The 20,953-nt window shown below is 46.1% G+C and overlaps 1 protein-coding gene across 2 annotated transcripts; it reads left to right on the top strand.

The window, feature by feature from the left end:
* The first annotated feature begins 438 nt into the window (after positions 1-438).
* On the top strand, positions 439-18,712 carry mvp (major vault protein). Of its 2 annotated transcripts, none has more exons than XM_005469139.4 (18): positions 439-597; positions 7,325-7,503; positions 7,615-7,810; positions 8,132-8,255; positions 8,379-8,510; positions 9,616-9,710; positions 9,962-10,198; positions 10,292-10,417; positions 12,267-12,476; positions 13,203-13,438; positions 13,520-13,717; positions 13,899-14,043; positions 14,674-14,885; positions 14,965-15,081; positions 15,378-15,504; positions 16,150-16,338; positions 17,472-17,623; positions 18,381-18,712. In XM_005469139.4, the coding sequence occupies exons 2-17, from the start codon at positions 7,340-7,342 to the stop codon at positions 17,595-17,597; spliced, it is 2,634 nt and encodes an 877-aa protein (XP_005469196.1). In that variant the 5' UTR covers positions 439-597; positions 7,325-7,339; the 3' UTR covers positions 17,598-17,623; positions 18,381-18,712. The 2 variants fall into 2 exon arrangements, with proteins under 2 accessions (XP_005469196.1, XP_003442496.1); XM_003442448.5 differs by having other exon boundaries at positions 12,264-12,476.
* The last annotated feature ends 2,241 nt before the right edge of the window (positions 18,713-20,953 follow it).

The raw sequence follows: 20,953 nt of genomic DNA, 5'->3' as shown, positions 1-20,953 counted from the left end.
TATCATTTGTAACCTCAGTAGTGAAACCTCTATTAATAAAAATAGTGTACATGTACATACGTGTACATACCTTAATAAAAACAAGCAGGTGAGATGTTAGAACGCTTTTATTTCTATTCTAGTGGACACTCAATACTATAGACAGCTGCTGGGGTTTCTTTAACCTGAGTAGTGAGAAGTCTGCGAGCGGAGGGGGGGGGGGTGAAAACGATGTGCCAGGAGTCCGCTGTTGAGTTTTGGACGAAATGCATTCTGGGATATTTAGCTGTCCCAAGTCCACACCGATGCACGCTCGATAAAACGGGCGGAGCGAGAACACATCCGGGACTTTTTCGCGTTCTCGGCTTGATGCGTACTTCGAATTGGAACAGTACTTGGTCTCCGACTGATGACGTATCACGCGTACACGAGAACGCAAGTACGCACAAGTACGCATATTGATAAACGCCCTTTGTTTCCCGGACCAGCTGCTGCTGAGCATTTCCGGGTTTGCAGTTGTCTCCCGTCTTTCCCGCAGTGACTGCGCTTCAGTCCCGGTCGGTTTTCCCCTCCGTGTGTGAGTCTGGACCTGCTGCCTGCTGTCTGCTTCGGGACGAGGTAAGACCCTGAGGCTGTCTGATCGTGCAGAACTTTACTCTGAAACCTCAAACTTTAAACTTCCGGATGTGTCGGAGCAGATTTCTGCTCGATATAAGACGACTGAAGGTGGAGTGTAAACAAATATTACCTCACTTTTATATCGGCTTATAGTACACCCGAAAAATAACTTTTAATTTATTAGAATCTGAACTTTAAAACGTGTTGGTGTTTCATTTTCAGTCTTCTGTCCTCTTGTGATCCAATCATGTTCATGTCTCTGCTTATTCTCCTTTAAGTCACTAAAAAACCTCAGTGAACATCAAACTATGTGAGTGCGGTCTCTAACGAACACAGGGGCTTTAAATCAGAGTGTTTTGACGGAGTTTTGTGGGTTGCCAGGTTTATAAACCATTACGTTTGTTAAGCGTACATGAGCAGCTGTTCCTGATTGTGATCCAGTGGGAGGCCTGCAGAGTCGTCGACTCTATCATAGCTGATCATGTTACAGAGAAGGAAAGGGAGCCACCCTCACATTTTCCATGAAAGGGTTTTATCAGGGCCTCTCTTCTTGACTTTCAGCCTCACCACAGATGGATCCCCCTCTTTCTCTCCGTCTTCATTTTGTTTATAGCAGAAATAATACCCCTGATCTTCCTTCCTCGCCTGTGGCAGATTTAAGGAAAAGTCTCCAGAGAGTCTTCCATCAGCAGTCCCGTTACCTTTGTCTGTGCAGGAATTCCACTCAAACACAACTTGCTGCTTCATCTCTGTCAGGAGTTTTCCTGTATTGCAACTCAGGTCAGAATAAAGACACTCAGACAGACAGGTTAACGTGTACACGGGTGAGACTCACGGAGACTCGCACCCTGGAACAGTTGTAAGCCTTTATTCATAGCATTCTCAGAGACGTACAGGAAGAGATAAAATAGAACTGTGCTGCATACAGGCTTCCTGTTGAGTCTGCACAGAGCGTAACTTCCCCATTTAAGCTGAATACTAAAGAGCAAACACATCTAGATAATGAAATGTACTTTTAAGCATAACATAATAAAAATCCCAAAACCTAAAATCCCTTAACATTCCCACCTGTTGTTTGATCTTTCCTCCTATATATGTACATAGCAACCACTAACATTGTATCAGTCTACGGCCACTTGTAAACATTTTTAGCCAAGACATCATAAAATAGTGGGTTTTGTGAGTATGTTGTATCCAAGTGTCTATCTCATTATCATCTTCTTCATTCTGTGATAGGGTGATGTAAGCATGAATTGAAGCAGTTACCATTTTTGATACCATGTTCTTCAAACAAGGTATGACACATGAAGTGAAAAGACACAATAACAGTATTATAACACCAACAAAAACAAGGCCTTTAATCAGCAGGGATTAAGAGCCATGTAAGCCAGTCTTCCGTGTTTGTGGCATAGTCTCGTTGTTGTGCATCCCGAAGTTGTCCGAGTGTTTTCAGAGCATCAGTCATGTTTGGTGAGTGCACATTATCTGGAATGTATGTGCAACATGTGTTGTTAAAGAGGACACATAGTCCTCCTTTCTCGGCGAGAATCATGTCCAATGCTACCCTGTGTTGCATTACTGCAACACGCAGAGCGTCAATTTCTTGATCCTGTTCGTCGTCGATTTTACATGAAGCATTCAGAAAAAGTCCAAAACGGTAGTTTAGAGTCTCTATCCTTAAAGCGTGTTTTCCTACCCCCACCCATGGGAAGAGTGCGTGAGTAATTTTCTGTCTTTCAGTCCAAAGTTTAAATTCCTCTGGGACATCGGAACCCCACACAGAATCATGCTGCTTGAGGTCCGAGGTGCTTCGTCTTTTCCTTGTTGTTGACATCGAAGTTGACGTGGCGTCCATGGTTATCTTGAAAGTGTGGTCAGATATGAAAATGGGAGTGCACTGACCTGTCCAATTCCCAGGAAGGATAAAATAGGCCCGTTGGCCACAGAGCCAGGCCATCCCTTGCACCCAGAAGGTGCCATTTGAGATGTTGCTGCTCTTCACGGGCCCTCCAGGAGCGTGCGTCTGTACTGCTTTGCAGTTGGTGGTGTTTCCCATTGGCGTGGATCCGTTCTCTTGGCGGTAGCATAGGCTGTGGCTCAAATTCCCATTGTTTTCAAGAAAGACTGGGAATGATTTAGCCTTACTTCTGTGCTTCACTTTCAGGTCAGCCCAGAACCATTCGTCACATGTGCCATTTCGTAGTCCTATCTGGAGAGGTTCCTCATGGTTGACCACGATTCCCTGGAATTGATACCCAAGGCTGGCGTAGCTTGCGGCACACTTTGCCTGAATTATGTCCATTGCCTTCGCGTACAAGGTGGCGTACTGTGTCGTTGGGGGCATATAGGAGCAAACATAGCAGTCTTTCCTGGGTGTGCTGTCATTCATTACTATCATTTCTGTCATTATTTTTACCTTCTTTTGTTTATGACATGGCGGACATCTCTAAACAATCATGAGTTCAGCCTTCAATTTCAACCCAATTATACCCTGTATTCTCGCACTCGCACTTTCCCAATTAATCTATGCTTTTGACGCTGTACTCAAGGTTCCAGGTTGAGAGAAATCCACCTGTATTGACACACTAAAGCATACAATTAATATCATTTTCATTACTTTGAGTGTGAGAAGTTGTCATTTACATTACTTTTCTTAAAACATTCATTCGCTTCATCTTCTTAGAGTTTAACTCGTCTGTTTCTCTCTGTGAGCTGTCTTGACACACCACAGGCACACATATTTCCTGTTTCTGCAGACTACTCGAACTCTTTTGTTTTTCTTTGTATTCATAGTCTATAAACCCTCTTTAATTCTACTAAATCTTGATCTAAAACCAACACCTTTATGTCACGCTCACACTTCTAAATAGAGCCCTTTCAGACATCAGGAATCATCACACACACTGCCTTTCCTCTCAAACTTCCACTTGTTCACTCACTCTACTATGAACCTTTGTAGTGTTATTATGACTTATTATTTATTATTTTTGTACAGATCACACCCAATCACTCAAAACCTACTACTCACAGCATTCACACAGTTAAAATCACTCAAAATATGCTTTCATACGAGTATTTTAGACATGCTTTTCATAATCAGAAAGTCAAAGAAGAACAACTGAAACCTCTAATCATTCTCACAGCACACACATAAACTGGAGAGAAAACTAAAACACACCGGCATCAGTAGTAACCTCAAGAGAGGTTACTACTGAAAGATATATAGTGGTCACTTACTGTACATCCACAGTAATGAATTCAAACTCTATTTATACAATTGTAGTGAGCAAAACCAGCATCTCAGTCACAGGCATTTAGCAACATTTGCAAACAATAGTTATAAAGCTCAACAACACTCTAAACCGAAAGCAACAATCTCCATGCGCGTCACCGCTCCTCATTAGCTTGGTAGTGTCCACATATTTAATTCAGCTTCTCAATCTTGTAGCTTTAGCTGTTGTATACAGGGTTTGGCTCATTAGTTGTTAGTATAGGTTTGCTCTTCATCTTAACAAAGTCTCATCTAAGATGACAGGTTTACAAGCAGGTCAAGTGTCTCTATGCACCTGATTAGTGTAGTTCATTGTACTGAGTTGGAGCAAACCTTAAGACTACTTTTAACAATCATCCACCTCACATCATAACTGACTGAGGTGCCTCTTCCTATTAATAGTATGTCATTATTAATGTTATCATTGTATCGTTTTTCCTTTTTTATAACAGCAATAGTATATTACAATACACTACTTTACTACTAATATACAATAGTTTATTATTTTATATTTTATTATGTATCCATCACGGGTCTGTGTGAATCTGCAGCTTCACACCTTCCCAAGCTGGAGACACACTTTCCTTGGTCTATTACGGCTGTGTCATTAAACACAGCCGTAATAGACCTTATGCATCTCTCTTTTTTATTTGATATATTTTGTGTGAATTATCTGGTTTCATGCATTCTATTCATTCAGCTTGGTTGTCTTCCCAATTTTGTTGTATTGTTAATACCAATTTACAGGTTGTTATCCTTCCTATTAGTAGTTTGAATACATTAGATAAGCTCTAATTTAATTTAACCTTTTGTTTATTCCACTACATTCCTCTTGTGTACTCTTTGTTTTCTTTTTAGGATCCTTTTCAGTATTTATTTCTGCTTGGAGGGTTTCTTTTAATTTAGTCAATGCGGAGGGGCTACATTTTCCCTCCCATGTGGGACATTTAGGTTTTTTTGGATTTCTCCATCTACATGCACTAATTTGTCCGGCGCCTGGACATTTTTCTCTAACCACTGCTCGTCAGCAGCGAGTTTTGAAGCTTCGTTACCCATTTTAATCCTTTACAACTACACAACTGCGGCACCTTCTCTGGCACGAGAATCGAGAGAGGTAGTTGACACGGCCTTCTACTTTCAAGCTATTCTTGAAAGCGGTGTCAGCTTTACGTGATGAAACACGACATTTTTCTCTTTTCACCAGTACTTGGGTGGCCAACAGTAAACAAATTAGTGGAATAGTTCAGCCTCCTTATTGTGCTGTAAAATCAACTTATTCCACCAACAAAAATAAAACAGCACAAAAACAAAACAATACCTTTATACGCGCGCTACCTTTACCCACTACGGGGGAGCTACCAGTCCCAGACGAGCTCTATCTTTATTTTGAAAGGCTACCAGCCCCTCTGGGCGAGCCTATACGTTTTACGTGAGGTGTCTCAGAGTGTTAATATTCACCTGGTTGCTGATTCACTGCCGGTCTCTCAGGTCTGCCTCATCGACCCCCACCGCCGTGGACCACTTTTAAAAACGCTGGCCAGAACCCGAATGTCACGTCTCTGGACTTTTATCCTCTACCTAGAGAGGAGCTGTCGACAGACTTCAGCGCGGGCTTCTCACGACGTCAGGACTCGATGAGGTTTTCCTGTGGGGTCACACAAAAGTGTTGTATCCCATCCGGCTCGAAGGACCAAGAAATGTCAGGAGTTTTCCTGTATTGCAACTCAGGTCAGAATAAAGACGCTCAGACAGACAGGTTAACGTGTACACGGGTGAGACTCATGGAGACTCGCACCCTGGAACAGTTGTAAGCCTTTATTCATAGCATTCTCAGAGACGTACAGGAAGAGATAAAATAGAACTGTGCTGCGTGCAGGCTTCCTGTTGAGTCTGCACAGAGCGTAACTTCCCCATTTAAGCTGAATACTAAAGAGCAAACACATCTAGATAATGAAATGAAATGTACTTTTAAGCATAACATAATAAAAATCCCAAAACCTAAAATCCCTTGACAATCTCCCATCGTGCACAGACACACTTGTTGCTGGTAGTTGGAAAGTAACACGGCAGTGACGCTTTTTGTCCCTCTTTCACAGTGACATTGAAGGGAACCAGAACTGTAAGCTGGATGCGCATCTCCTGGCTGCCGCATCTTAGCACATAAACCCCACTGTCATTGTAAAATATGCGCCTGAACAAAATGGAAGAGTTTTGAAGGATCCGGTGTCGGTAGCCCCGGGCGGGTGTCCACACACCGCGCTTGTGAACAGCCACCTCCCCATGGGGCTCAGCCCGGAGCAATTTTCCTTCTTCATCGTTCTTGCAGTTTTGTGGAAACGTGAAGGAGTTTCCTAAAACAGGCTGGACATCTGCAGACAAACGACGACGAGCAGCAAGCCTAACATATCTGCGTCACTGAACACCTGTCTTCTTCTTCTTGTGTGTATGTAATCCTGTACTTCCTCACCGGCTTCATCACTCGGTTAAAAAAACCCACCAAACGTGATGAAACCGCAGCTCGTGTGCTCGGCGGCTTCAGATCCACGCCTCCTCTGTGGGTCATCAGAGTGTTTGCACATTGACTTTATTGTTTTCTTTGTGATTATTGAGGATCGGCTGTTTCAGGTCGAGCTTGTTTTTCAGGTCATATGACACTCTGACTTTAAGCAAAGTGCATGCAAATGTTATTGGGCGGACGATCGAGCGGCCGGCGGCTCCTGCGTGATTTGTGGGAGCCTGCTGCGTGTCTCATTCAGTCACAAGTTCATCTCAGACTCAGTTTCAGCTCTTGTCTCACGTTCGGCTCCTCAGCAGTGTTTGAATGTTTGACGCCGGTGTGCTCCATCCACAGACTCACTCACTGTGTGTCGTGTTTGTTCTTCAGAGTTGTGGTGGTTTCAGCAGAGGACAGAGGTTTCATGTTTATGGATGTAGCTCATAAACTGGAGAATGTCACCAGAGTCTTTACAGACCTGGAATTTATGGAAATATGGAGATAATCAAAGTTAAAATTACTGATTAAAAGGCCCCAGACTAACCCAACAGGTGAACCTAAACCCTGGCAGGCCTTTTATTGGTGAAACCTTTGCACCACCCAGAGACTCGTGCACAGCTGTGGAGGTGTCACAGTCATTTTCAGAGACTTTGGTCTGGGGCTCGACATGTTAGGGTCTGTGTTCAATAATCAATAACTGTCATCAGACAGCTTGTATTGATTAGCTGTATAAACAGGAGATGCTGACAGATGTCAGTAAAAAGCTGAACCAGCGTGAAGAACTCTTCCCTCAGTCTTTTCTTTTTTTTCTTCATTTGAAATCAAACGTAATAAAAATAGTTTTTGAAGGTTATTCTCAGCTTTTCTTTGTTGCTAACAGAAACGGATTAACTGGAATAACACATGATTAACTTCCTTCTTTACTCTAATAAGCCCCGCCTTCTCTGTCCCATTGTCTGCAGTAATTCGCTGACATCATGTCTAAGAAGGCCGGAAACCGCGGGCCAGAGGTGGAGGGGCTGTTGGAGGCGTCGATCATCCGGATCCCTCCGCATCACTACATCCACGTCCTGGACCAGAACACCAACATCGCCCGAGTGGAGATCGGACCGCTCACCTACATCCGCCAGGACAACGAGAGGTCAGAGGACGCTGCCCTCGGGCTTCAGCAGGACGACCTCTGACATTCAGGCTTCCACGGGAAGAGCTCAAAACTTCATAACATCAAAGTCTTCTCCTCTTTTTTTCCCAGAGTGCTTTTCACTCCGATGCGCATGGTCATGGTGCCTCCTCGTCACTACTGTGTGATCGCCAACCCCGTGGCCCGCGATGACGACAACCAGGTCCTCTTTGACCAATCCGGACAGGCCAAGCTGCGTCACGCCGACCTGGAGATCCGCCTGACCCAGGACCCGTTCCCCCTGTACCCCGGGGAGGAGGTCCAGCAGGTTTGTTTATTTATTTCACTGGAATTCAAACTTTATCAGGGAGACATAATAAAGATGAAAACATAAACTCAGGCTGCAGGCTTCCAGAAACTGACTAATCAGAAGGAAGTGGGCGGTGCGGAGGATCAATTAGGCTGATTTTGAACTGAATCATGCACAGCTGCTTATAAAAATAATCATGTTCAGGAGACAAAGTTCACTTTAACGTTTAAAGAAGAAGAAACTCTTTAACTTTATGTTCTGTCATGGAAGGAAGAATCATTGACGAGTTTCTTTGTTCTCGCTGATCTGAATGCGTGACGTGCGGCTTTTGGCTTCCAGGACGTGACGCCGCTGCAGATCGTGTACCCCGACACAGCTCTGCGTCTGCAGGCTCTGCTGGACTTTGAGGTGGAGGGAGGAGAGAAGAGAGTAGCTGGAGACGAGTGGCTGTTTGAAGGACCGGGTGTGTACTGGTTTGACTGGTTGTCAGAACAAATACTTCATTGATTTGCATTTTCCTTTTAATCTGCGTCTGAAAGCACGGCATGAGCTGCAATTACGAGATAAATCTCTCGTTTGGTTTCAGGGACCTACATCCCCAGGAAGGAGGTGGCCGTGCTGGAGACCATCAAGGCCACGGTGATCAGGGAGAACCAGGCCATCAGGCTGAGAGCTCGCAAGGAGGGCAAGGACAGAACCGGAGTCAACAGAGTGACAGGTAACACTCATTCACCTGTGAGGACCCCTGAACTGTTTGAAGCTCCGCCCCCAAATGTACCCAAGAACTCAGTTCACAGAGAGAAACATCAAACTAAACAACTAAACTGGGACAAATGTTCACCATATAACAATATATCGTATATAATTCCCCATTTAACTATTTTTACTCCATTTTTCTGTTTCACTCTTTTATTTTGAGTATTTGTTCTGCATCATTGAAATCCTGCATATGTGGAACTTATTTGTTTCCCTTTTTTCTTCTCTTGGTGGTTTTGGATGCTGAGATTTTCCCGCATTTTGTAATGAATCCACTTCAGTTTGGTGTCACATAAACCGTTCAATAAAAGTTGATTATGATTAAACAGTAAAAATGAAATGAATACAAGAAAGGAGGATTGCTCCGCTCATTAGAATAGAATAGAATAGAATAGAATAGCCCTTTTATTATTATTCAGAAGGAAACGTTAGGGCATTTACTCGCCATCAGACTGTACAATACATAAAGGTATGAAAGGAATCTCTCTTATGTACATAAGGATATAAGGGAAAACAGGGTGGCTTTGCATGATTGTAGTTCAAAATGATACTTAATTCATCCTGTGTGTGAAGTAAGCTGTTTAAGCTCCTCCTCCTTTAAACCAACTTTCTTCTGATTGGCTGACCTTCATAATCAACGGTTTGGTTAGACGTCTGTGACATCATACAGAGCCAAGAGTAGAAAAAAACTGTATCATGTGTTTGGGCTCAGACACTGAGGAACTGTGGTCACGTTTAATATGAACATTCGACACTGTGACAATTAAAGGCTACACAGACGGATGCAGAAGATAAAAGACGATTTAAGAAGCTGTAACAGTTACAATATAAAACTGAACATTTCACAAAACTGCTTAAAAGTTATGAAAAAATAGTTTAGTAAATAAAAAAAAACTTACAAAAGAATAAAACATGGGGGGAAAAAAAGCTAAAACATGAGACGGTGGGTTTTTGTTCCCCCTTTAAGCCCGAGGCTCACGGGGACTTCCTGTTTCCTCTGCGGATTCAGAAAAGAATCGTTTTATGTTCAAGTGTCACGAACTGTCTCACCTGTGTCTGTGGCTCAGGTGAGGAGTGGCTGGTCAGTAAGGTGGGCGCGTACCTTCCCGGTGCGCACGAAGAGGTCATCGACATCGTCAACGCTTTCATCCTCACTGACAAGGTAACCCCGCCCATCATAGACGCCGTTTGAAACGACGACCTGCTCTTCACCAACAGCTTCTCCCACACTGCAGCACTAAAGCCTGCACGGCCAACACACACACACACACACACACACACACACACACACACGCACACACGCACACACACGCACACACAGAGCTTTCTTAGAGTTTGTGGTTCACGAGCAGTCAGAGAAACCACACAGATGCAGACGGTTTCTCTGACTGCTCGCTGTTGTCGTGTCTTCAGAAAGCACTGCACGTGCGCGCCCTGCGGCCCTTCAAAGACGCCGGCGGACGCGAACGTCGCACTGGGGAGGAATGGCTGGTCACCATGGCCGACAGGGAGGCGCACATCCCCTCTGTGGCAGAGGAGGTGGTGGGCGTGGTGGATGTGACCACCCTGAGCAGCAGGCAGTACTGCGTGATCCTGGACCCGGTGGGACCCGATGGGAAACCTCAGCTGGGCCAGAAGAGGGTGGTGAAGGTGAGTCGAAGCTTCAGTTTTGCCGTTTCTAGTTTTGCGGCGTTCGTGTCATTTCCTCAGGCCTCATCGTTTCCCCTCGTCTTCCTCCATCAGGGCGAGCGCTCGTTTTTCCTGCAGCCTGGGGAGCACCTGGAAAACGGCATCCAGGATGTGTACGTGCTGTCGGAGGAGGAGGGGCTGGTGCTGCGAGCTGTGGAGACCTTTAACGACACCCAGGAGGTAAGAAGAGAGCAAAACACAGAATCGCTTCATGTTTCGGTTGATTTTCCTAAAATATTCAGAAATTTGCACGACTGACTAAATCACGGCTGCTTCATGCAAACCTTTGTCTTGTGCTTTCACTGTTAAACCCTTCTGCGAGCTGGATTTGAGCTCTTTCTGAATTTCTGCTGAGCTCTGCTGTGTCCGCTAACCTCTCTCTGGGAGCGTCAGCTGAGCAGAAAGGAATGACAGGACGAGGCGTTGTCGGATGAAGGTTGGGCCTGCACAGATGTGCTGCGGTTTAAAACCATCTTGTGCAACCGGTCGATCAGAGAGCTTAAACAAGCAAACATGATAAGCGCAATAAAGAGGCCATCTGTGCTGCAGCTCTGTAAAGCCTGGTATGGAGGTCAAAGGCGTGTCTCTGGTTGAAAGGTGAGAACGCCTCGCAGCGCTGAGGGGTGTGGTTGGAAGGTTGGCTTTATTGCAGGTATTTCTAGGAACAGAGTGAACTCTGGTGCAGAGCAGTCATAGAAAGCAGCAGGTCCGGTTGAGGCCCAGGCTGTGAGCTGTTTGTGCAGACTGAGCGACCACTCCTGTGGAAATATTTATTGTGTGTATAGTTTTGGCAGTCGTTTAGGGTTTTTATTCAAAATCCTTCCAGGAGCAGCACTCGCCACTCTGCAGCCATCACAGTGTGAATGAACAGAGAGCCAAAACTATCATCACCTTCAAGTAGAAGAGAAATGGGACGCAATTAGTCTTCTGGGTCTTCGAGACCAAAGCACTAAAAGCCAACTGTTCCTAGAAAGAAGAGAACTCACTGAACAATAGAGTGAAACCAAAAAACAAGGCCTGAGCTCGCAGCCTGGCCACAAAACAGGAAAAAAGGTTTGCATAAACCAAAGTGTCAGAAAAACCCTACCAGGCCCCACAAACTTGTCACCTTTACCTTCCTATAGTAACAGCAGCGACTGCAGGCACACGTCCCAGCGCTCAGTAGCCAAAGAGCGAAGCTGCTGGAGCTGTATGCGCTGACCATAACCGGAAACGGCGAGGGAGGGAGCGGCTCTCCTCCAGGATGAGGCCAAAAGGTCAGCGGACGTGACGCCTCGCATTTCGTGTACAGAGGAGGTCGTGGTCCCCGCGTGCTGCTGGGCGTGATGGACAAACATCTGCACGTCGGTCTCTCGTTCCAGAAGTCTTTGCTTTGTTCGTCATGCTGCCACATTCTTTTAGACAGGAGACACGTTCGCCTGCTGTCCTTCCAAACAGCCGTACAACAGCCTGTTTATAACTGTGCTGCCCTGACCTTTGACCTTTAACATGGAAGTGACCTCTAATGTGAAACAGAAGTTTGTTCTTTTAAGGCAGAGATGGGACAATCAGCCTTTTAGCCCTTAACCCTAACATACATCGAGTCATGTCTCTATTTAATGTCATCATAGTGCATCAGAGGCAGTTTGTTTAACATGTGTGAGTACGTGCATTAAAACATGCGCTCTCTTGTGGTGCCTGATCCAGAACTGGGTGGAAATGTGAGCTTCCAGCAGGAACTGGTTTATATCCGGGTCACTGGTGATCCTGTTCTTCACCTTCCTTTCCTAACCCAGACTAACCCACTCTCCTCCCCTTCTTCTTCTCTTCCTTCCTTTGACTAACACCCCCCCCCCCCCCTTCTCCTGACTCCACCCACCATCACACCTTCCACCTTTTCCTCTTTTTATCTTCCCTTCACTTTTTTACTCAGTATTTTCCTCCAATCCCGTTTCCTCTCCCTCCCGCTCCCCCACCGCTCCAGTGCATCACCACGTTAACCCTTCTCTGCGTCGTCCTCCTCTCTGTCTCCCGTTCTCTCTGCCAGCAGGAGGAAGACGAGGAGGAGGAGGAAGAGCTGCAGGAGAGGGCCAAGCGCTCTCGCAGAAGTGGCACCCTCCGTCGCCCTGGAGACCGCTGGATGCTGCGGGGCCCCATCGAGTACGTCCCCCCTGCCAGCGTGGAGGTGTTGCTGCGGCGCCAAGCCATCCCGCTGGACGAGAACGAGGGCATCTACGTCAGGGACATCAAAACAGGAAAGGTAGGAGTGGCCTCAGCGTTCCCAGTCACTGACGCGCTATTGGAGGGATGAGCACTCGTCTTCCTAAAAGCGATGCTCTCACATGGTGCTGGTCTGTCTAACATGTCGGTCCAAAATCTCCCATCGGTGTTCAGTTGGGTTGAGATGTGTGACTGTGAGGGTCAAAGGTCAATCTTCATCCTCATTAAAGCACTCAGAGAGCCCGTGTGTCCCGTGGTTGGATCCAACCTGGAAGAGAGCTCTCCCATCACGGTCCGAGGGTCGTCAGCATTTATCTGACCGTCGTGTTCAGGTGGACCCGAAGCGTCACCGCAGATTGTCCCAGCAGCCCACAGGCTGTGTGCGACGATGGGCGGAGCTTCCAGGACATAATTCAATTCAATTCAATTTTCAATTCAATTTTATTTATATAGCGCCAAATCACAACAAAAGTCGCCTCAAGGCGCTTTATATTGTAGAGTAGTTAGCTTTATGTTCAATTTCATATCATCAATGTTGCCGTAATAAAGCCGAGGCTCATCTTAAAGGCTGCTGCTAAACACATATTCTGAGTCCTTTAAACCTAAACATAGAAGTCTGCATGTAAAGATGCTGAACCGCCTCAGCTCACTCATCATCACAGGACCCTCAGTGCAGAGGGTTCAGGGTTTTCCTTTTATGTGCCACGTGTCTGTAAATGATTGATGATCGTGGTCAACGCCATAGCAACGTGTTGCTGGTCTGCAGGTGCGCGCGGTGATCGGTCACACCTACATGCTGACTCAGGACGAGGAGCTGTGGGAGAAGGACCTTCCTCCGAACGTCGAGGCCCTGCTGGGCGCTCGTCTAGACCCGCTGGCCGACCGCTCAGACCGCGGCCAGCAGGCACCGGCCGCCCTGAGGGAGAAGACCAGGGTGGTGTCCTTCAGGGTGCCCCACAACGCCGCCGTGCAGGTCTATGACTACAGGGAGAAGAAAGCCAGGTGGGCCCTGCTGTGGGCGGAGGTTGGGGTTAAATGAAGCTGAACTGCTGGTGCTGATGGTGGTGGTGGTTTTGTCTGCAGGGTGGTGTTTGGACCGGAGATGGTGATGCTGGGACCCGACGAGCAGTTCACCGTGCTGTCGCTGTCTGGGGACAAGCCAAAGAGGGCCAACGTCATCAAGGCCATCTGCCTCCTGCTGGGGCCCGACTTCTTCACCGACATCATCACCATCGAGACGGCCGACCACGCCCGGCTGCAGCTGCAGCTCTCCTACAACTGGTAACCGCACGCGTGTGTTTCATGTGAGGAGTCCATGGAGAGGCCGGTTCACAGCACAGCAGCATGATCTCTGACTGCTCTGTGTTTTTAAAAAAAATGTACATTTCCAGGTTAAAGCGCCGACAAACGCACACGCCTCTCAAGTGTTTCTTACCTTAGCCCCTCCCCTTCTCCCTCTCAGGCACTTCGAGGTGAAGTCTCGGACGGATGTGGCCGACGCCGCGGCCGTGTTTTCAGTCCCTGACTTTGTGGGTGACGCCTGTAAAGCCATTGCATCGCGGATCCGTGGAGCCGTCGCCTCGGTGCAGTTTGATGATTTCCACAAGGTTTGTATGGGAACATCCAGCCTGTGACATCCTCAGCTCCTTAAGGTTTTACATTCAGAATGAAATTAAATCACAAACTGATGAAAAACAAGCTGGTCTGCAGGTCAGGCCGACCTACGTCCATCTCTGTGTCTGTGTTCTGGGACTTCACTCGAGCAGCTTTGCATGATTCAGTTCAAAATAATCCTCCTTTGTCTCATGCTGAACCTCAGAGCGGTCTCTGAAACGAGCTGTTTTACCCCCAGACCACCGCAGGTTCAAGTAATGGATTACTCTTACTTTTAAAAAAGTCTACTTTAAAAGTAAGAGTAATCCATTACTCGAACCTGCAGCCGATGGTTTTTGTTTTGTTTTTTTTCTCCTCATAATTAATGTCAGCTGTACTCTGGCTTGATAAGAACAAATGACTAAAGTAAAATATTAAAGACTAAAATGTCCCTCCATCCGTTGTGGCGGGAGCTCGAGTCTAAACGGAGTCGAGTTTATTTATATTCAAATAAAAATATAAGCTCTTTACTTCAGCACCGTCTCTGTGGATCATAACTGCTCAGTTCATGTCCGAGTACCACGAATCATTTAAAAATCCCAGATTCTGACGTGATCATCGAGCCAACGTGTCTCTGTCTGCAGAACTCAAACCGGATCATCTGCTCGGCCGTGTTTGGCTTCGATGAGAAGATGCAGGTTCGCTCGAGTCTTCGCTTCCACCAGAACAACCTGGTGATCAGCAGCGTGGACATCCAGTCCGTGGAGCCCGTCGACCAGCGTACACGAGACGCCCTGCAGAAGAGCGTCCAGCTGGCCATCGAGATCACCACCAACTCCCAGGAAGCGGCTGCACGGTCCGACACACACACGCGCACGCGCACACACACAGTATCAATGAGACGTCGCAGCTTCATGAGGTTTGCTTGCGTGCAGACACGAGGCCGAGCGTCTGGAGCAGGAGGCCCGGGGAAAGCTGGAGAGGCAGCGGATCACCGACCAGGCCGAGGCGGAGAGAGCCAGGAAGGAGCTGCTAGAGCTGGAGGCGCTCAGGTGAAGCCAGACGCTCCCAGCAGGAGAAAATCAGAGCATTAAATGGCTCTTAAATATCTTCTCAAGGTCACAGAATGCAAACAAACCACAACGCCTAACGTTATTAATTATGAGACTTTGACATGTTTTATGTCTGTCGTCACATTTTTGTCCAGTTTCTAAAGATCAGCTTGGAGCTGTTTCAATGAGGCAGAGCTTGAATGTAAAACACAAAAGCTTTGACAGACTCCAACCATCAGAAACTAATTTACAACAAACTGCAGACAAAACTAAAAGTGTGTGTGTGTGTGTTTCAGCGCGGCGGTGGAGAGCACCGGAGCAGCGAAGGCTGAAGCTCAGTCTCGGGCGGAGGCGGCTCGAATTCAGGGAGAGGCGGCGGTCAGCGAGGCCAAACTGAAGGCTGAGGCTCAGAGGATTGAGGCGGTACGTTCAGACTTCCTCCCTTTCAGTATAAAACATGTCACTAAAATCTGCCGCCTGCTTTAAAGTAACGAGTCGGCATCAAACGCTGACTCACAGCTCACTGATTTCACCAAAAATATTAAAAGTGAGCTTTAAATAAGTTTAAGGGTCGAATGATGTCACACCAATTAATCCAAAAACAACACAAAAAGACTTTGTGCTGTAATGTTATCTTCAAAAATATTTTAGTGGATATAACCTCGCCGTCTGAAAGAAAGCGGCCGGCTCACCCGAGAGCTCAGAGTCGCTGACATATTTCAAAGAAATAAAAAGTGACGGCCACAGTCGAAGGTGTTATCTTTTCCATTTTTTTCTCCACATCAGCTTTATTCAATTTAATCCAGCCTCAGTGCGCTTTATAGTGTACAGTAGACCCCATAATAATATATACAGAGAACAATCATATGACCCCCTATGAGCAAGCACTTTGGCGACAGTGGGAAGGAAAAACTCCTTTTTAACAGGAAGAAACCTCCGGCAGAACCAGGCTCAGGGAGGGGCGGGGCCATCTCCTGCCACCGGTTGAGGTGAGAGAAGGAAGACAGGATAAAGACAATATGTCTCTGTAATGTGTGTGTGTGTGTGTGTGTGTGTGTGTGTGTGCAGGAGGCGGAGCTGCAGCGCCTGGCGAAGGCTCGTGAGCAGGAGCTGAACTATAAGAAGGAGATTGACCGTCTGGAGGTGGAGAAGCAGCAGCGGCTGGCTGGGATCGAGAGTCAGCGCTTCAAGGAGATGATGGAGAGTTTGGGCAGCGAGACGCTGAAGGAGATCGCCAGAGCCGGCCCCGAGATGCAGGTACAACACGCACGCCGCCGACACCACACCCACGTCGCCGCACAAACATGAAATGCTCAGAATTATTTTAAGAATAAGAAAGACTCGGCTGAGAGTCCACTCCACACAGAAGCTGATTTTAATGGGGATAAAACTGATGTTTAATTAATATAAATGAACATTTTCACAGTTCAGCATCTGAAGTGTTGCGTCAGTCAGTTCGTTCATACAAATGTTTATTAAAGTAAAAACATGAGCATTTTTCTCTGCTCTTTTTGTAGACGTCTGAGAACGACACATTTTATTTCACTGAGCATCAAACGAGCCATCGCTGTTCACGCCCTGCGCTTTTATTTTGAAAAATCAAACTACAGTTGCTAACTGACCACCGAGTGAGAGTGAAACTGGAAAACGTGCGACACAAACCGGAAACCCAAGGTTTGGTTGATGTGTGGCCTTCCAACAAACCAAACACGCTTTATTTTGAAAAGCTCAACAGTCGCGGTTTCCTGTTTCATCGCACTTTTTCAGTTTCACAACCAGCACTCCAACCACCGCTGCACTTTGGACAACTAAACCGATTAATCTGAAGCTCCGTGTGTTTGTGGACAGGCGTGTTTCAGACCAGACGCCCGAGACTTTGTTCACTTTGGGCGTGCTGTTTGTAACTGAAGACAAGCTCGTCATCGAGCTTCAACATGACCTCGATGAGTGGTCTGTGTATGAACGGCGTGATGATGAATAAGGCGAGAGGACGCCGAACTGCAGCACAGACTCGTTACAGCCTGTCTCCTGAAGATTTATTAACGTAGTCTTTGCTTTTAATTTGTGCTTGTTTAGTTTTCCATCACATCGCTCGCCTGACTCGGACGCTGGCTCGTTTTTGTAGCGTTTGCTCGAATAATAAACGTGTAATAATTAATTAAAACAAATATGAGATTGTTTACAGATGTTACAGATGTAACAGAGTAACGTTTATTGTCTCATTTAAACCTGTTATTGCTGCGCAGCTGTTTATTCTGTATTATAATGGGGGGGTTATATTTAAGCATCTGCCCCAAAATAAGGTTTTAAACCCTTTTTTTTTTAAATTTCTCTTGTCGTTTTTGCTGCTGCTGAGTTTAAAACTGTCTGCACTGGTTTGTTCCCTCCAGGTGAAGTTGCTGCAGTCTCTGGGGCTCAAGTCCACCCTCATCACGGACGGCTCGTCTCCCATCAACCTCTTCACCACAGCCAACGGCCTGCTGGGGGCGCTGCCGGGTCAGGGACAGGCCCAGTGAGGAAGAGGAGGGGAAGAAATGTGAAAGTAAACCTCAGCAGATCTTCTCTCCTGTGTTTCTCCAACTGTTACTTTCAGCTTCCTCCATCACAGCATGCAGACTTTTCAGTGATTTCTTTGTTTCTGCAGCCGTCAAACAAAACCCGTCTTTTAACCTCATTCATCAACGAGAAATGTTTATTTTTAATCATTTAAGCACAAATTTGTTTAGCTTTATGCAACACGAGTGTCAAACAGGAAACGTTAGACTAACTGTGACGGAGCTTCAGAGATTTAAAAAAATAAACCTGGACGCAGCTTCAGGCTCAGAAAAATGAAGCTGATGTACCTGCAATTCTGTCTGAAGGACACCAGGTGGCGACAGAGTTGCTGAAAAAGACTTGATCTGGTGTGGAAAAATGGCTTTGTGACCTCTGACCTCTGTAAACTGGTCGTTCTGAGTCCTGCTCTTTTGTAGATCACAGTAAGTCTGCGTTCTCCTTTAAGCTGATTGGCTGACGGAGCGTGCGGTTTCAGTCAGACCCTCCTCATCACATCTCGTTTTTTTAAACTAGTCGCTGACTAGTTTAGAACAACTGACTTTTCAAAATAAAAGCCAGAGGAAGTGCCACCAGTAGATGGGCTGCAGGTGGCGTCGCTCTGTGAAACGGTTAAAGACAAATATAAAAAGACTGCTGGTCGAAATTAACAACACACCTGATGGTTCAGTGGAACAAAGTTCACTGATGAAGATGACTCGTGACATTTAGGAATTTCATTCTGTCTCGTTTTCTTTATTTTTCAGGTTCAACATTGAAGCACGAGGTCGTGACAGGTTTTTTCTCCACCCACCAGTGAATATGTTAATATTCAATATTAAAGCGATGTCTGCTGTCCGGAGAAAGTGATTTGTGCACGTGTCGGAGAACCCGCGGCAAAGATGTTTCACCGTCGTAGCGCTGACAGCCAAAGATTTGTTCCTACTGAGCACTTTTTCTCCCAAAGCTAACAAGCTAAACTAGCTGTTTACAGATGCTGACTCTCTGGTGTGTGGATGTCTCTGCCTTACAAAGTGCTGATGTTCTTCCTTCTGTCGTTTATTCGCTGAAGCAATATTAAAACTGACGTCCTCCTCTGTGCCCGTGTTTTATTTTCATGAGCTGTTCTGATTCGCCAATAATGAGCAAACAAAAGCTCCAACTGCTCAGTTCATCACCGCGTTTCTACTCCTGGCTCTGTGTGAGGTCATAGGGTGTCCCATCTCTGGGTTCAAATGTTCCTCCAGTCCAAAATCAAACCGTCCTCACCTTCAGCTCCAGTCAAACGATCGCGTGTTCTCTCAGCTGTTACAATAAAGTTCAACGTCAAAAAAAGGTTTGTGCTTTCCGTTTAAATCTGATACGCCCAGATTTAGGCTCTCCGAAGTGTTTGGGTGTTTGAGCACACTGCAAACAGTGTCCCGCCCACCTGTTCTTCAGCCAATCAGAAGAAAGAGTCTCAAAGGTCAAGGAGCGCACGAAGGCCTGGCGTAAAACAAGCAGGGATGATTTTGAGCTGTGACCCACGCAAAGCCAAAGAGCAGAGGCGGGCCCGTTTACCTCCACCTGAGGAAAATACACCTGAATGTAGAATGAACCTGGGCTGGTTCTAGACAGGCGTATATGAGGGGGCAGACAGAAATGTAAAGGGGGCACATGGTGGCAAAGGAGGAGAGGTGGGGGTGGTGGTGGGGTGCTCTGCATAACTGTTTTTGTCATATAATTGGATTGCACTTTTTCAGGCCTCTACCCTAACACCTGACCAACGTGGGTGGCCAAGATTCTGCTGGTCTAGTTTTTAGGGTCACTGAGACACGCAAACCCCTGACCACGTTAAGGTGGTAATCCCTCAGGGGGAAAACAGAAAAACAAAACCATAAAAAAATAAACGTCTTGATGCATGCTGAATCATCCAGGTATCATCCCTTCAAGCTGGCTGTACTTAAACCTTTACTTAAAAAGCATCTCTAGACCCAGCTGTCTTAGCTAATTATAGGCCAATCTCCAACCTTCCTTTCATATCAAACATCCTTGAAAGAGTAGTTGTCAAACAGCTAACAGATCATCTGCAGAGGAATGGCTTATTTGAAGAGTTTCAGTCAGGTTTCAGAGCTCATCACAGCACAGAAACAGCTTTAGTGAAGGTTACAAATGATCTTCTTATGGCCTCTGACAGTGGACTCATCTCTGTGCTTGTCCTGCTAGACCTCAGTGCAGCGTTCGATGCTGTCGACCATAATATCCTATTAGAGCGATTAGAACATGCTGTAGGTATTACAGGTACTGCACTGCAGTGGTTTGTATCATATCTATCTAATAGACTCCAATTTGTGCATGTAAATGGAGAGTCCTCTTCACACACTAAGGTCAATTATGGTGTTCCACAGGGTTCAGTGCTAGGACCAATTCTGTTTACATTATACATGCTTCCCTTAGGCAGCATCATTAGAAGACATAGCATAAATTTTCACTGCTATGCAGATGACACGCAGCTCTATCTGTCCATGAAGCCAGGTAACACACACCAGTTAGTTAAACTGCAGGAATGTCTTAAAGACATAAAGACCTGGATGGCCGCTAACTTTCTGCTTCTTCATTCAGATCAAACTGAGGTTATTGTACTCAGCCCTGAAAATCTTAGAAATATGGTATCTAAGCAGATTCTTACTCTGGATGGCATTACCTTGGCCTCCAGTAATGCTGTGAGGAACCTTGGAGTCATTTTTGACCAGGACATGTCCTTCAACGCACATATTAAACAAATATGTAAGGCTGCTTTCTTCCATTTGCGCAACATCTCTAAAGTTAGAAATATCCTGTCTCAGAGTGATGCTGAAAAACTAGTTCATGCATTTATTACTTCCAGGCTGGACTACTGTAATTCTTTATTATCAGGATGTCCTAAAAACTCCCTGAAAAGCCTTCAGCTGATCCAAAATGCTGCAGCAAGAGTACTGACAGGGACTAGAAAGAGAGAGCAGATTTCTCCTGTTTTGGCTTCCCTTCATTGGCTTCCTGTTAAATCCAGAATTCAAAATCCTGCTCCTCACATACAAGGTCTTAAATAATCAGGCCCCATCTTATCTTAATGACCTTGTAGTACCATATCACCCTATTAGAGCACTTCGCTCTCACACTGCAGGCCTACTTGTTGTTCCTAGAGTGTTTAAAAGTAGAATGGGAGGCAGAGCCTTCAGTTTTCAGGCCCCTCTTCTGTGGAACCAGCTTCCAGTTTGGATTCAGGAGACAGACACTATCTCTACTTTCAAGATTAGGCTTCAAACTTTCCTTTTTGCTAAAGCATATAGTTAGGGCTGGACCAGGTGACCCTGAATCCTCC

The sequence above is a fragment of the Oreochromis niloticus genome, linkage group LG4 (genome assembly GCF_001858045.2).
Source record: "Oreochromis niloticus isolate F11D_XX linkage group LG4, O_niloticus_UMD_NMBU, whole genome shotgun sequence".
NCBI classification, from domain to species: domain Eukaryota; kingdom Metazoa; phylum Chordata; class Actinopteri; order Cichliformes; family Cichlidae; genus Oreochromis; species Oreochromis niloticus.
Note: the sequence above shows the minus strand (reverse complement) of the source record. Positions and strands in the feature narration are given on the sequence as shown.